Below are 17,461 nucleotides of genomic sequence, written 5' to 3'. Positions count from 1 at the left end.
TGTCGAACTCCCCATTTTGCGTTTCTATATAGCAACTCGTCCAAAAATGAGCTTGACTGAGGAGTCCAGTGATGAACCTGACCAGGCTAGTGACATCTCCGATTCAGATTCAACAAAAGTTGATGAAAATTAGCAACTAGAGATATGTGAGCCTCAGGACACCCTTCCTGATGTTTTTTTTATTATTATTTCTGATATTATTTATTTCAGACGTTAGCCTACATTCCTCACAAGACCATCCTGCAGGCATGGTGCTCAATGTCAGCAGTGACCCCGAGATCACATCTGGTCCACAACCAGCTACTGAGGAAGATCCTCTCAGTGACACAGTGATCCATGACCTAACGATTTACAGAACAGGAACTTGACCATATACTCACATAGCTTCAACAGCATGATTGAGGCATTTTCTGACCACAAGATTGTCACCCAGTCCTTGACAGTAAGACGTATACTTCCCAACGACTCCGAGGAAGCAGATAGTGGGCCAGGCGTCCTTCGTGATGTGTACAGTAACTTCTGGTCTGATTGCTATGAACATTGCACTGTTGGAACATCTGTAAGAGTGCCTTTCCTCAGGCATGACTTCAGCAGTGACACGTGGAAAGCTGCGGGGCGAGTCCTTCTTAAAGGGTTTAAAGACTGCAAATACATGCCCATCAAGCCCTTTTAGCTGTTATGAAACCGTATGATTGATATTCTTGTTCCAAAAGTTAACATGCGTGTCCCTCTTCTTTCACAGATTGACAGAGAAGTCATCCTGCTTATGGAAGATGCAGACCTGGCCCAGTACCTTCCCTCATATGGAGACAGTCAGACCCCATCTGCAAAGCGAAGGCTGGGTCTTTTTGAGAAACTGCGAGAGAAAATGAAGCTTAGAAAGCAGGCAAATGAGGATGAAGAGGAATCACAAGCATCAAACAAAAAAGCAAGCTGCAAAGCAAAATCATGCAAACTAAATATTGAAATTGGGTGGCTTCACGATAAAAATGGTGTAATAAAACAGGTTCGAGCAAGGCAAGGTGAGGGCACCAGAAAACGACAGATAAACGCTGAGGCAAGATATGATGATGTACTAAAAGAAGGAAAGGCTTTATTCTTTCAGAATGGAAACTCCACCAAAGGCCAAGAGTCTGATTTTGAATTTGAAGTTTGGGATTTCAAGCAAAATCCACTCCCCAAGGATGTCTCAGTCGGAATGATTTACAACACTGTCGAACTCCCCATTTTGCGTTTCCATATAGCAACTCGTCCAAAAATGAGCTTGACTGAGGAGTCCAGTGATGAACCTGACCAGGCTAGTGACATCTCCGATTCAGATTCAACAAAAGTTGATGAAAATTAGCAACTAGAGATATGTGAGCCTCAGGACACCCTTCCTGATGTTTTTTTTATGATTATTTCTGATGAAGACGTTAGCCTACATTCCTCACAAGACCATCCTGCAGGCATAGTGCTCAATGTCAGCAGTGACCCCGAGATCACATCTGGTCCACAACCAGCTACTGAGGAAGATCCTCTCAGTGACACAGTGATCCATGACCTAACGATTTACAGAACAGGAACTTGACCATATACTCACATAGCTTCAACAGCATGATTGAGGCATTTTCTGACCACAAGATTGTCACCCAGTCCTTGACAGTAAGACGTATACTTCCCAACGACTCCGAGGAAGCAGATAGTGGGCCAGGCGTCCTTCGTGATGTGTACAGTAACTTCTGGTCTGATTGCTATGAACATTGCACTGTTGGAACATCTGTAAGAGTGCCTTTCCTCAGGCATGACTTCAGCAGTGACACGTGGAAAGCTGCGGGGCGAGTCCTTCTTAAAGGGTTTAAAGACTGCAAATACATGCCCATCAAGCTTGCTCCACCATTGCTTGAGGAGATGCTGTTTGGGGCTGTATATTCCTGAAGTTTGTCAGCTGCCAGGAGCGAGATGTTCTCAAACAAGCACTCAGCGACACGGATGAGCTTCTGGACATCATGAACACTTATGAGTGCAGGAGGAGGGTCACGGCGTCCTCTCTACCAGGAATACTTGACAAGGAACTCATTCAGAAACCAATGTTCGTTATTGACTGCTGGAGGGAGGTCACAAAACTCCAGACCTGATCTCTCTAAGCTGTGAAGAAATTCAACAGCTATACAAAGACTTGAAGCCTACACCAAAAGAGGTGACTGGGCTGTTGAAGTTCCCACCAGAAATGCCAGAAAATCAAACAGAGGTCGCCAATCACTTGAAAAGGTAGATCAGGGAAATTGACCAAGACAAACTCAGCAGATTCGTGAGATTCTGTACTGGTTCTGATTTGGTGGTTACAGAGGCTATTCAGACAGATTTCACTAGAACGCCAATTGGACCTCTCTGACTCCTGTGACAATATCCCACAGTTCCGTGCTGAACTTAACCGTGTTCTGGAAAGTAACATCTGGGTCATGGACATTGTGTAGCTGGACATTTTTCTAAACACACACATCACACACACCTTCAATACCTGTAAATGTAGAATTCTGAAGAAATAGCAGGTTCATACTTGAAAACATAACAACGTTAAACGTATTACACTGAAGCTTTGTATATGTGATCCTGGAGCACAAAACCAGTCATAGGGGTCAATTTTTTGAAATTGAGAATTCTGAAATCTGAATAAACAAGCTTTCCATTGATGTATGGTTTGTTAGGATAGGACAATATTTGTCTGAGATACAACTATTTGAAAATCTGGAATCTGAGGGTGCAAAAAAATCTAAATATTGAGAAAATCATCTTTAAAGTTGTTCAAATGAAGTTCTTAGCAATGCATATTACTAATCAAACATTAAGTTTTGATATATTTACGGTAGGAAATTTACTAAATATCTTCATGGAACATGATCTTTACTTAATATCCTAATGATTTTTGGCATAAAAGAAAAATGTATAATTTTGACCCATGCAATGTATTGTTGGCTATTGCTACAAATATACCCCAGCGACTTAACACTGCTTTAGTGCTCCAGGGACACATGATAACTGGAAATACACTGTATGTGTTGTGTTTACATCTTAGGTTTACATACAGTGTTGATTAAAAATTCTATACCCATTGAATTTCTGATCTGGTATCAAATTTAAGGTCAAGCTTAGGAACATTACATTCATTATGTTTAAATACTGATTTATATTTCTATACTCACTGAATGTAGAATTCTGAAGAAAACCAGGTTTATACTTGAAAAGTTATTTGAGATCAAGCTTAGGAGTGTTAGCATGTAATGCAAAGAAAAGCTGTTGGAGGTCTTGCACATATTCTCTGTGTAAATACATTGTTTAGTTTCCATGTTTTGTTTATTGATTCATATGCTCATATTAAATGTTACAAATGTTCAAGTACAGTAAATAACACTTCAAAAGGCACATCAGAGACCTCTTAGCAAGCTTGTGAAACGCTTGTTGCTCATAGATGTTTTAAAAATGTATTAAATATTTAGCATGTATTACATTGATTATGGTTAGTTACTGGTGTACTGTAATTTCTTGTTTGTATAAGCATACACCACAACTGTTTTATTAAAAATGTTTATTACACTTACACAGCTCAAAATAATAAAATATATTAGCATAAGACTTATTGTAATACAGTCTCTAATGTAATATAGATCTGAGTTCAAGTTTAATTATGCTTTCATTAAAATGCAAACATTTAAAGTTTTTCAAAGTTTTTTAACTTTAATTAAAGAAGTTTCAGCTTCATCTAGCTCATTCTGCATGACAAATAAAGACATTCATGGGCCACGTTCACACAGCAGCAGAGTACGGTTGTCAGCCCTGTATTTGAGTCCTTAATACGGTTACTCTTGTCGTGTCAGAAAGTGACGTCGCCATCTTTGATATTACTTTGGTCGCTGTCGCTATGGTTACTGGTAAGGAATACGGGCTTGACTCCCGTTGCACGTTCGCACAGACAGTATTCTAAACACAACTGTAAGCTGCTGTGTGAACGGGACATTTCGAGACTCACACCTGTAAAGAAAATGCGGTTGTCAATCCCAAAAGTTGACAGTGTGAACGTAGCCAGTATTAAAACTGGATTTAGACTGAGCTCTCTGAGACGCCACAACGTTGCTATGGTTAGCACATTCATGGCAGTTTCGGGAGTGAGCTGTGTTCCGTACACACATGGAACCATAATTAGCCTTTTTCACACTCAAGGATTCTGTGTTTCCGGCGTTCGCCAACGCAAGGTAAAGTCACTTCCGGTAACAATGGCGGAGTCTAAGAATAAGTGTTGCTGTAGCGTCCCTCAGTGCACCACTTCTAAACAAAAACAACCATATTTGAGTTTTCACGGGTTTCCTTTAAACGAAGACCAAAAAAGGAAATGGGTCGTCGCTATTAGACGGGGAGGCCAACGCAGGGTAAAGTTACTTCCGGTAACAATGGCGGAGTCTAAGAATAAGTGTTGCTGTAGCGTCCCTCAGTGCACCAATTCTAAACAAAAACAACCATATTTGAGTTTTCACGGGTTTCCTTTAAACGAAGACCAAAAAAGGAAATGGGTCATCGCTATTAGACGGGGAAGAAGGGTCTACGTTCGTAATTCGGAGAGCTAGCACATATGTCTGTAGTCAGCATTTAACCGCTGCCGATTACGTTACAGGAAGTCCGCGGCTGAAAGTTGGTGCCATTCCCAGTCGTTTCCCATGGAACCATTGTTGGTGCCATTCGTTTCCCATGGAACCATTCCCATGCACCCATCAAAGGCTGTCAGCTTTTGAGAGAACTGCCGTTCGACTTGGCGTGGATGTACGTGTTCAGGAGCAGCCGGCGGTCTTAGAAGATGCACCTAATGAATCCAGTCATGTTGAAGAACATGATTACGCGGCACGCCCACCTGCCGGTAAGCACTTATGTTAACTTTTGCTTATTGGTGATTCTATAATTGCAGGCACATTTGGTGTCCAAAGTCATTTTTTCAGCCTTTTCAAATAGTTATATTATTAATAATTGTATCATTTTCTCATTGTCATTGATCACAGGATGTAAAAGACCATAACAATATATTTTCTGTAAATAGTGTCTTATATAGCTGGAATCATGATTTCTTGTTGAACTGACAGTTATGTATGTGTGTGTCTCTCTCTGTGTTTTACAAAAGCTTTGAGCAGAAAAACATCACGTAAATGCAACCACCTAAAAAAAAAAAATCACCTTTGAATAATACTTCTATTACATATATTTTACTTATAAACCAACCACCCTTATGTCTTTGGTACTAACAGTGTGCTGTGACGTGAAATGTAAAAATAGCGTGATAAGTTGCTAACCACATATATATATTTTTTTTTACATTTTTATAGGTGCATTAGATGAGGCTCTGCAGTACATTGAAGAGCTGGAGGCGAGGCTGCAGAAAATGTCAGTAGAGAAACAAACAATAGTGAACAGATTTTGTGTTTCTGATCAAATCAGATATTACTCAAAGTTTCCCTCACAAGAAGTTTTCCAGGTGTTCTGGGAGTCTATTTGTCCATCTGCCAGCAATCTGGTGTACTGGACCGAGGCACAGATCGTGTCAATGTCGACATTCCCAAGCACTAGCCCTGCACGGAAAATCCATCTCATAGATGAACTGTTCATTTACTGCTGTCGGGTAGCTGCTGGACTGAGGGAACAAGTTATCGCTGACATTTTTCAGGGTAAGCGTGGCCACAGTGAGCAGGACCATTATCACCTGGATAATAATGCTTCCTCCAGTGAAAAAGTGTTCTGGTGTGAATCAGGAGAGAAATCTGCACAGATCAAGCAGTGTTTAAACAGCTCTAAACAAATATGTGTCTGGATTTTGATGCGAGAGACAACAGCAGATGCAATGTATTTTAGTTAAAAACATCTTAATGCTGGATTAGTTTCAGCTTTTGTCTTCTCCAGATGTTAACTGATGGACTGGAGTGCTGTGGATTACTTGTGGATTATTGTGATGTTTTTATCAGCTGTTTGGACTCTCCTTCTGACGGCACCCATTCACTGCAGAGCATCCATTGCTGAGACACTGATGCAGTGCTACATTTCTACAAACCTGATGAAGAAACAAACTCATCCTGATCTCGGATGATCTGAGGGTGAGCACATATTAATCTGGGTGAACTATTCCTTTAACGTGCTATAATTCTGATGTGATTTGGCTGCTCAGAGATGTCCTGCTCCTGTAGGGTCACTATCCCGCAGCGTTTAGCTCCAACACACTGTCTGGACATGTCTAGTGATCCTGAAGACTTTGATTAGCTGGTTTAAGGTTGGAGCAGGACTGGACAGCGCTGATCACAGAACATCAGCCCGACTGTGAGAAGCTGTGAAACTGCAGGTGCTGAGGCACAGATCTGATCTGAGCTACTGGAGACACGCCATCAATAAAACAATGCAGCAGCAGCGCCGCATCTCCGTTTATCTCACGCTTGCATCCCAACACCTCAACTAATGCTGTCTACAAGTGTGCTAGTACACCAGTGCTGGACTCACATATGTGGAGCTGTGCAAACCTCAGGGTATGTCATTATCTGATCGCTCAGCACAGTGACTCGACACTTTGTAGTTCTGGCATGAATCTATCTGCAGGAGTAGCTCTCACTGCTGCAAACCTCAGAAACGACAGCACGTTCCCCTGAACACTCTCAGCTCTGATCTCACTGACACTCAGCATCATCTTAATTCAAGACAATGAGAATGCACATGATCACTGCAAAGCAGTCCTGTCCAAATCTTTGAGACTGGTCTGGTCTATATGCATCATCCCTGAGAACATAATTTCATGCTGAATGAGCAGTTGTGCACGTCACTGCTGTATCTGTGATCTGTCATACACATCATTTCAGATATTTAAGCCATGCAGGAGCAGCAGTGGTGAATGTGAGCACATGACGGAGGACGATGAGCACACTGTTCATTCAGCTCATATCCAGTAGCTCACATGGTCAGATATTTTGTCTGTCTTTGCTCACTAATGAAAATAGCACAACACTAAACCAAACAGCATCAGCCTCTGAGCAACACCAGACTGAGGGTGTGTCTCGATACCGGCACTCATCGTGGACCTGAGCTCACGGCTGAATAAATGCCTTACACATTTAGATGTTTAATTATGAGAAGAATGAGCTACAGCCTATTAATGTTTTGACAACACTCTGTGAGCAAGAGCTTGCTGGCCGTCTTAATGTGAGATCCTGCTCACGCCGCTCACAGATCACTTTACACCCCTAAACAAACAGCACTGCTCACTTCATCACACACACAGAACACGGCTGCCAGAAACATGCATGGATGCTGTGGATTTGGACTGAATGCTGGGCTAGTTTTCATATCTGGACTTGTTTAATGAACTGCACAGGCACCTGTGTTCAGTCACCGGTGTAATGCATGCATTCCTGATGAATAGTGAGGCCAGCATGAGTCCTAATCAAGCTTTTCTGTTTGACATATTGACGTCCGGCTAGTAAAGCGTTTAAGGAGACCCTGTGGGAGCCCCAGTCGTCACACTTGAGAGCTCTGACAGATGCTCTGCTTATTTTGGTCTCTTATCATAGTGACCGTGAGGCCCTGAGCTGAGATCAGTGCAGAAGCAGCGTCTCAATCACGCGCCGTCTGCTCTACACAATCTACTGAGACGGGTTTACCCACACCCTCACTTACTCACCCTCACGCCATTACATAGATATTTCCAGTGAAAATCAGTGAGGTTTGGTGATGTTGGACTCCAGTGTCTTTCACAGTATATGGACAAAAACAGCAGAAGCATTCTTCAAAGGATCTTCAATTGTGCTGCACGGTTTGAACGGCTCTGAGAGTCACTGACGACAGGATTTTTCAGTCATCTCTAATCTGTTAATAATGTGGCACGGCTCATATTACTGAGAGCTGCGCGTTCATCACGCTACCTTTTATTTTGAACAGCTGTTTCATGAAAGAGTGTAATATGCAGTCAGTCTAACTGTCACAAGCATGACGTCTGTCTCTTAGATTCATTCACGTTTGATAACCATAGAAGATCATTGTGAATATGTCATTTTAAGCAAATTGAGTAATTAAATGCATACCTCTTTCACTCCCTTATTCCCAGTAGCACACCTGTGTGTACGGCTGAGATAACTAGTGCTCCACAGACAACTGAGATAACTAGTGCTCCGCAGACGACTGAGATAACTAGTGCTCCACAGACGACTGAGATAACTAGTGCTGCACAGACGACTGAGATAACTAGTGCTGCACACGACTGGACAGACGACTGAGATAACTAGTGCTGCACAGACAACTGAAGAAACTAGTGCTCCAACTGATGTAAGTAGTGCTCCAGAGATGGCTGAAATGAGCAGCACTTCTCCAGAAGAAAGCTCTGCTGGTCGTGCTAGTGAAGAGCTCTGCTAAAGCCTCCTCCTCTGAGCTGAGGCATGCTGAGGGGAGGGAGAGCGCCAGTGCTCCTCAGCATCATCATCATCAGCAGCAGCAGCAGGAGGAGGAGAGCAGCAGACAGATCGCGTCTGGAGACCGAGAGCCGCTCACTCCTCATCCAGCGCCGCCCCGTGAGTATCGCGCTATTCTCGCGTGCTGCTGCGCTTTTGTCGTCGTCTCTTTCTGAAACCAGAGCGATCGGATACAGCTGCAGATATCCGTCTGATCGACTTCATGTCAAACGCTCGAGTGTCGCGGTGATATTTGTTTGCTGTTGCGAAGTAAGGCATAAGACGGCATTAATGTGAATATTGGACGGCATTATGGTGAATGGTGAATGCTGAATGTGAATATTGAGACGGCATTATGGTGTGAATGGTGAATGTTGTCGCGCCGCCCAGCCGCTTCATGAGACAAAGACACGCAGCGCGACATGACGCTTCACCAGGATGAGCAGCCTTATTATATTAATAGGTCAAACCTGTGTGTGTGTGTGTGTGTGTGTGTATATATAACTAACGATATAGGAGTGCTTGTATGAGGCTTTAGGTGTATCTATCTATCTATCTATCTATCTATGTCTATTATATGAGACTTTTCATATGTTTGTTTAATGTGTCTTTATATATGAGGGTAGGCCTATATAGAGAGAGCATTAGATGATGTTTACATGTGAGGATTTATACAGCTTCAGTCAACAGTTTATTGCTGTATTTTTTAATTGAGACAGTTCTTGGCTATGGGATGCATTAAACTGATCATAAATGAAGTGTATAATGTTGCTAATGCTGTATCGTTTGATCTGTCTGTTTATCAGAGAATCATTGACTGCTGCTGTCTAGGGATGTAACGATTCGATACATGATTCTGAGTCATGATACTGATTTCACGATATGATTTTCTCACAATTTTTTAAAACAAAATTAGATTTAAGACAAATTATGAATGAAAAGGTGTCCTTTTATTATTGCTTGGAGAAAATGCAAACAATCCAAAAATCACAATCCAAACAAAGATGCTGAATGCATGCAGCCTGAGCAGTTTTTAATCTAAATTAGATTGTATAATTTGACATTTTAAAACAAAAACAGAATGGTCTGACTTTAGTTTTGTGAAACTATACTACATGAAACAGCAGGAAACAGAAACAGCAGACGCTCTGAATGAGACGCAGATTCACTCTGACAGCAGATACAGCGTGTCCTTTGTTACCGCTGTAAACAAAGCAGCGCTGCGCTTATAAACAATAAAATACGATCTAAACTTTTCTGAAGGCAGTCGGTGTAGGCGTTGTTGGTCGTGGGTCAGTTCTCCATCTCAACCTTACATTCATGCATCTGTAATTCTGTCTCCTAATCATTCGACATCAGTGCTCATTCAGTGCTGTGCTATATCTACACATATTCTGCCGTTTCTCAGGAATTAGCCTGTATAACACGAGGTTTTCTGAGCTGCTGGAGATGGGTCACATGGTCTGTGGTGATACTAGTTATATTTCGCAAGGGACGATACTGCTGTGAAACTTTATTGAAGTGAAACTAGCCTCAGTAAAAGCAAGCATCAGCCGCTGAGAGCGAGCGCATGTGTGCAGCCGGCTGTGTTGCTGCTGGAGCTGAGAAGATGCGCACTGCTGTGAAAGCTGCGATGACATCATAACCCGGTCATGTGATCATCGCCTCCAGCAGCACCCGTGCTCAGGGCGATTTATAGACATCAGCATCTAATGAACCTGCGGCAGACGTGTCTGAAACACAGAGCGCTAGTGTGAGAGGAGATCTCAAACCTCGTGTAGTCCTCCATGCAGGAAGCCTCTGCATGTACTTCCAGTTCTGTGTTGATCTGGACTCCATGCTGGTTTTCATCAGGATGGAGCTGTGCTCTGCTTGTGTCGAGATCCAGAGCTGCAGATCAACACGTGCTTTCTTCTGATAGTCCACCTCAGACTATCATTAACTACACCTCGACATATTCTACTAACCCTAACCTAACAGTCTACGCATACTCTCACCAGAGTTAGTTAGCTTCTTAAGGGAGTGAAGGCAGGAGAGCCGTGGCAGCAGCGCCAGATTTACTCATGCCATCATTTCACCAGTGAGTGCAGTTACTAGTGATATTACTTATTTATTCTCATGGAGAGGCACAGTAAAACACTGAGTTTGAGCTGGGATGCAGATGTAAATGAACAACAGTAACAAGAATTTTTGATATCTTCTGCCGGTGAGTTTAGACTCCACAGCCCTTGATTACATTAGCTCTGATCAATCTCAGTCTCAGGTAAAGCCATGCACAGCTCTTCACTACCACGGTAAACACAACTATAGGCCTTCTAACTGTATGGAGTTATAACACTGTGGTATTTGTTATGAAAAACTGCAGCCTAAACACATTTGCCATAAATATAAATGAAAAAAAACTGTATTACTATTCTTTGCTGTAATTATATTCCCTTGCTCTTATAAGACATCTAGGGCCAGATTTACTAACAGCTTGCGCAAACCGTCTTTTGGCATTAAAATAGTACTGTCAGGATTTACTAAAGACGCGCAGTGAAGAATTAGCGTTGAGAACGCGTGGACAGTTATTTATGCGTCTGACCTTATTGAGTATGCATTTGTAGGAGTTTCCCTTTCAGACGCAAAATTTATGGGAGGATAGCATTAAAATGAATCACGCAACACGATTTACTAACGTTTGCGCTCGTCAAATTACTGCTATTTGCTCCATTATTTAACGCCCAAAAAAGCATGTCTTCAAACAGACGCTCATTTGCGCTGCTCTTGAGACTGTGTTGGTCATTCTGGAAATGATCTGCTGCGTCTGTGTGCTTTAATTTGTTCATTGTCAGTAAATCACCCGCAGACATTTCCACTCCCATCAGCGCTTTTTTGGAATTGCGCTCTCGTGCTAATTTGCCGTTTAGTAAATCTGGCCCTTCATAGAATATACATGTCTATATTAATAATATAATAATGTGAATCTAGCTGTAATACCACGGGCACGGTCAGTGTCACTGCAGTAAATCTGGCCCTTCATAGAATATACATGTCTATATTAATAATATAAAAAATGTGAATCTAGCTGTAATACCACGGGCACGGTCAGTGTCACTGCATTGAATTACGGTAAATGATCAGACTGGATCGTTGAGGGCACAGTGTTTCTCCTGTCTTTAGACTAGTGTAAATCACAGAGAGACTGTCAGTGTTAGCGGTCGGTTCAGTGCCGCTGTTTCTCGTCCGAGCCCTGAAACATCAGCTGTGTTTACTGCGGGAGCGCACTGACCGATGCTCATAGAAAGGCTTCAGCCGAGTGAAATGAGCACATGTCGATGGGAAGGCTTTGAGCTGAAATGACACGTGATGATGTTGTGATGCAGTGATTGTGTGGAGAACGTGACGGATGTGTCCACAGATCACCTTCATCTGCCTCTGACCGTCACTGGTTTCCACATAAATCACTTGGTTAGAAGGCATTACCAGCTAGTTAGAGGTTTCTGTTGCATCTTAATAACACTACACTAAACCAAGCTCATGTGTGATACTTTATGTGTTGGTTTGTCCAGGGTGTCCATATTACAGGTGCAACTGATAATCAATAAATCTGTTAAATTATTTATCTGATAAATCACTTTTTTTATGCAAAAATGCAAACTTTTTTCCCCACAGAAGTCAATGTTATACAACAATGTACAAATCAACATTATCTTAAGGCTGAAAAAAAATATTATATTAAAGGGTCATGAAATATATAGTTCATGAATCTCTAGATGGCGGAGGCGACTGGTTGTTAACGTAACCGATGATATTCAGAGAGTTAAACGACTTGGCACAGCTGATTGGTTCATTCTATATATGCAGCCAATGAGGTTACTGCCTTGTATTATATGGCTGGCTAGCATTCACTAGAGATTCCTGCAGCGCGCTTTCAGAGTTTCTCTGAGAAACTCTAGATGGCGCAGGCTGACGGGGACGTAACCGATGATATTCAGAGAGTTAAACGACTTGGCACAGCTGATTGGTTCATGCTGCATATGCAGCCAATGAGGTTACTGCCTTGTATTATATAGCTGGCTAACATTCACTAGAGATTCCTGCAGCGCGCTTTCAGAGTTTCTCTGAAACCCTCCACCTTCCCCAGCTCCACCTGTATAGATCTGCTATGGGGTTATTTTATATGCTATTTGTGCAGCAGCAGTATGTCTTAAATACTCACGGCACCGTATCGCCGTATGCATTGGCAGTAGCAAGTTCTTACAGGGACCTACTAGGACCTACATACACAATACACACACTATCAAAACTGCTCCATGTGTTATGGGTGAACAGTTTCTCATGAGGAGAGATAAGCAGATGTTTGTGTGTTGTTGTAATAGTAAATGACACAGCACATGAGAACAGCTCCAGTCTCATCAGATGAGATGTGTTACAGGTGAACATACGGACACTGTCAGGAACTATTTATCTAGCAGAAGGATGCTGTTCAATGATTTTACTTCAGAAAGTAATATATTTGTGCTTTAATACTGTGCCCTTCAGCCATGATTATATTCACAATATAGCACAGCCTTACTGCTTAAAATGTCTTTATGTTGATTTCATTTAGAGATTCATTGGAAAATTAAATGTATTAATTACAGATTTTAATGTTAGGTGCAATTAATCACAATTCCAGAATTCTGTGTAATCAGTAGGGCTGTAAAATCGATTAATTGTGATTAATCACTTCCAAAATAAAAGTTTGTGTTTACGTAATATATATGTGTGTGTGCTGTGTATATTCATATGTATATATAAATACACACACATACATGTATATGTTTAAGAAATATATGCAATATAAATGATGAAGACGCTGACATTCACCTGATGTTGATATTGTCTGCTGGATTCATATGGATTAAGATGTCATTCAGTTCTTCTTGAAGCTTCAGAAGAGTTGCAGTGTTGTTATTCAGGTGTGGTTGAATAACCTTTGACATAACGTGACTCTGCACACCGAATACAGCCGCAAACTGCTGCTGATTTTATTCTGTGTATGATTAAACCACAGAATAACATAGAGCGCCTGTGCTGCCGTTTTAATGAACTATTTTTACATAATGAACTGTTTTTAATGTCTACATGTAAACTCCTGAATGTAAAGTCCTGAAGTAGCACATGACCCTGGCGTTTGTTTGCAGAGCAAGTTTTGAGAGATTCCCCTGTGAAAGTGTAAATCAGCTCCTCTGAAACACTTCCAGTCTGACTAGGCCTCGAGTCAGTATTGCTGTGTAATTCCTCCGTTTTCTTGTTTTTCAGATGAACCGCAACCTTCTGCTGCTCCTGCTCTCCTTCAGTTTCCATCAGGTACGCTTCATCTTTGCTGGTATGCTGATGTTGTTTGGTCTTTGTCACATTCGATTATTTGCATTTCAGGGTGACGTTTGACCAGTGCTGAGTGATGTAAATGTAATGTCTTGTAAATTAACAACTGAAGAAAGCTAATCAGCTCAAAGAGTGACAGACATGCTTGAATTTCACTGATCTGGACTAGGGTTGTCATGATGCCAGTATCGACATGCCAATACCAGTGAGCTTTGTTCATTTTCAGTCATTTTAATAACACTATAAAAACTGAAATGCTGTTAAACACATTCCATCATTTCAAACCCCACTGATTCAAAATGCTTGTATGAATAAAGTGAAGTTAAAATAAAGATGTCTTGTTGTTTGGACTGTGAGCTCCTCCGATAGCATTGGAAGACTGTATTATTGTTATCCCTTTCTGTCTTTTTTGGTATTGAAACACTGGCACTATTGACAGCCCTAATGCAGTCAGTTATGCTGCAGAATGTGTGGTGATCCTGGATCGGCTGAGACGATTGATGGTGTTAGTCTTGATTTTAAAGCATTCAGATGCCTTCCTTCTAACTTTCCCATGTCGCGAGAGAAGCCTGGTCTCCTTCAAGTCTGTGATGCTGTGCATCAGTTAATCGTTACTGCAAGCCTCTCTTAACGTCATCATATTTCATTCTTTCAGAGCAGATAGGCCTATGTATAAATAGATTTAAGAGAAAAAAGCATATGCTTTTACTGAAGGAGAAATGGTCTAGAAACATGATCAAAATCTTGGAAATCAGAATCTCATCTTCACGTGTCTTCAGTAGTCACGATGTAGTTAATTTAAAGACTGTGAAGCCTCACAGGATCACCCGTATCCCAGACTCCAGTTAAGCGTGACTCATGTCTCATTCTGATCCCACAGACCGCTGCCATTCTCCATCTATAGCTTCACAGGCCAGCGCTAGTCTTGCTATGGATTCAGTGGGACATAAGGACTCTGCAGCATTCGACCCCGATGTGCTGAGCCAGTCAGACGACGACTTCATGTTCGAAACGAAAAAGAGCCCATTCCAGGCGTTTCCCCCCGTGAGCGACGGCTTCGGCGAGACCACCGCTGCCAGGAGATCAGTGGAGGTGTCCGAGAGTCCGTCTCCAGACCTGGTGCAGGACGCGTATGATGAAGCTCATGCGCAGTCAGAGGAGCTCGAACAGGACACTGATGCTGACGCACCCGTCTCCCTTTCATATGCTCCGTCCCACCTTTTCTCAGAAATCAACACGACGTCTGATGACCGACCGACGTCTCTGCCAGATATTCTCAAGTCATCTCCGCTGAACCCTGACAAACTGGACTCGGGCTCATCAGAAGAAAGCCCTGATTTCAGCCCGTTTCACAGAAGTATGGATGATTCCCCAAATTCCCCATTCCCTGCTAACAGTCCGATTGGATTTGACTCCAAGATCTCACTGCTGAAGGAGATGACTGAGGAGACGGAGGCCAGAGCTGTGAAGAAGGCCAAACTGGAAGCAGTGCAAAGTTTCGCCGCTTTCGATCTTGTGAAAGAGACAGACGTGCCTCCGAAGAGCGATGGACTTCTGAAGGACAAAGAGGATGCTGAGGTGTTCAGCCAGACTGCAGTTCAGACGGCTGACAGATTTGAGTGTCTCAGCTTCCCCAGCGGAACGTCTCGAGAACCGTCTGATTCCGAGAGTCCATCTGCAGACTCTTTCTCCCCGGTGCTGGATGCAGTCACACAGGAGCCATCGAGCTTCAGCGCGGAGCAGGAGCGGCGAGCCATCCAGGGGGCGATGGACGCCGCTGAGGAGGTGTCCGAGCAGGAGGTCTCGTCTGAAGAGTTCGAGTTTGTGGAGCGGCCGCCGCGAGGAGCCTCTGAGGAGTTTCTGGAAATGCAGGACAGCCTGGCATTCATTAAACCGTCAGAAATGCTTCAGGATGAGGACAGATCTCCTAAACTCGAGCCTCAGGAGGCTGCAGATCACATGCCGGCAACCGAAGACGCAGCAAATCAAAGCTCTTACCATCTCCTCACCCAGGCGTCAGACAAACCTTCTCCTGCGAGAGGTAAAGCAGGCCTGGAATCTGATTTGCTGGAAATTTGCCCAGCTCCTGTAATCCATCCTCCAGTGGATAAGACCGGAGCCGAGGAGGAGGAAGCTGAAGTGGGCAGCATGTGTGATCTGAGCACAGCAGCAGGTAAATTCAGCACAGACCGCCATCAGCGCCATTACAGCACATGCTTCTTCACAGGACCTTTTCATTTATCCATCCTTTTCTGTCCATGTACCTTCATCATTTGTGTTTTGTCCTTTATTCCCTCATCGTTCATGCATCTTTCATGCATCTCACCTTTGGCATGATAGATGTTGCGTAATGGCTGCATTTGCATGATCACCTTTTCCTTTGATTTGTTCAGCGTCCCACCACTGTGGCCCAAGATAACAATACGATTGGTTTATGATTGACTACTTGTGTCATATTGGATTTAGGATCGTTTTTCTCAGATATAAATGAGTGTGAACATCAGTTATTTGATTAACAGTTTGTAGTGGTCAGATGAGAGTATTGAGGGTTCAGTCGAGGCTCTTTCAGCCGTGATGATTAAGCGTGCTGTAGGTCACAGAGCGTCATGCTGGATCACTGCTGGACTGTGCTTACAGAGCACGCTAATGCTCTCAATCAGACTGGACTTTATGCCTGGTCCTGCAGGTTTGTCAGGAGTAACGTGTGGTGATGGCATGCAGTAATGTTTGAACAGGAATGTCTGCGTTTATACCAAGCGTCCCGCATGAGACCTGAAAAGTGAAGCCAAAGCGTCTCGATCGCCCCCAGGTGACTGGCTGCTGTAGGTCATAAACCCCGCCCTCTCCATGTAATGTAATGGGACCTGAGACAAACTAAACAAATTACACTTCAAATAATTTTTGGCAAATACATTTTCTATCATTTTATGTAGTTCTTAGCATGCTGATGTATGTTCAATTGTTCGTTTTAGGGCTGCAACAAACTAATCTAACGATTATTAGAACGATTAATCGTCTAATCGTCGATTATTCCACTGATTAGTAAGTAGACTTGGATTGATTATTCAGCTTTTGCAGTTAGTTAAAATATTGAGCTATATATATTCTAACAAATTAATAAAGGTAAGCACTTCAGCTTTTAAAAGTCATATTATGTAATTTTAAAGCATTCAGAATAAAATTACAATTATACAATTAATTTGTACAAATAAATATATTTGACACGCAAAATGAGATAACAGAGAAACTCTCTCATTCACCATTTAATTAGCTATATGAAAAAGTAGCTGAATGACACATTCTGTCTAACATCTCCTTCTGTACGTCATATGGGTTAGAAACAAAATAAAGGTAAGTGATAAGACGTTTTATTTTTGGATAAATTATTTTATTCACAACATAATCTCTCTTAAAATACAGTATAGGGTTATGGTAATCAAAACAGTCCTGAGCTAGATCAAGTTTTGATCTCTGCAAACCAAACTATGACTTTAATGAAATAATATTTTTTTCCCACTAATAAACAGATTTTATCATTAGCTAGCTCCACACTGGAGAGCTGCTTTATAACAGAAAATCAGGTTGTAATTCTAACTGAAAGCGACACTGACTCTGGTTTTTCATGTTTAATACTGTAAAGCTGCTTGATTTAAGGCTATCTATTGCATAAA

The 17,461-nt window shown here is 42.2% G+C and overlaps 1 protein-coding gene across 1 annotated transcript in view; it reads left to right on the top strand.

The window, feature by feature from the left end:
- The first annotated feature begins 14,160 nt into the window (after nucleotides 1-14,160).
- LOC107749683 (reticulon-4-like) overlaps nucleotides 14,161-17,461 on the top strand; it is a 16,449-nt gene continuing 13,148 nt past the window's right edge. Inside the window, exon 1 of the mRNA XM_016564837.1 lies at nucleotides 14,161-15,963. Coding sequence (XP_016420323.1) covers nucleotides 14,649-15,963 — 1,315 coding nt within the window. The 5' untranslated portion in view covers nucleotides 14,161-14,648. The remainder of the gene's footprint in view (nucleotides 15,964-17,461) is intronic.

The sequence above is a fragment of the Sinocyclocheilus rhinocerous genome, unplaced genomic scaffold (genome assembly GCF_001515625.1).
Source record: "Sinocyclocheilus rhinocerous isolate Xijiao unplaced genomic scaffold, SAMN03320098_v1.1 scaffold3084, whole genome shotgun sequence".
Classification (NCBI taxonomy): domain Eukaryota; kingdom Metazoa; phylum Chordata; class Actinopteri; order Cypriniformes; family Cyprinidae; genus Sinocyclocheilus; species Sinocyclocheilus rhinocerous.
The sequence above is the reverse complement of the archived record's forward strand: the minus strand, read 5'-3'. Positions and strand labels throughout refer to the sequence as shown.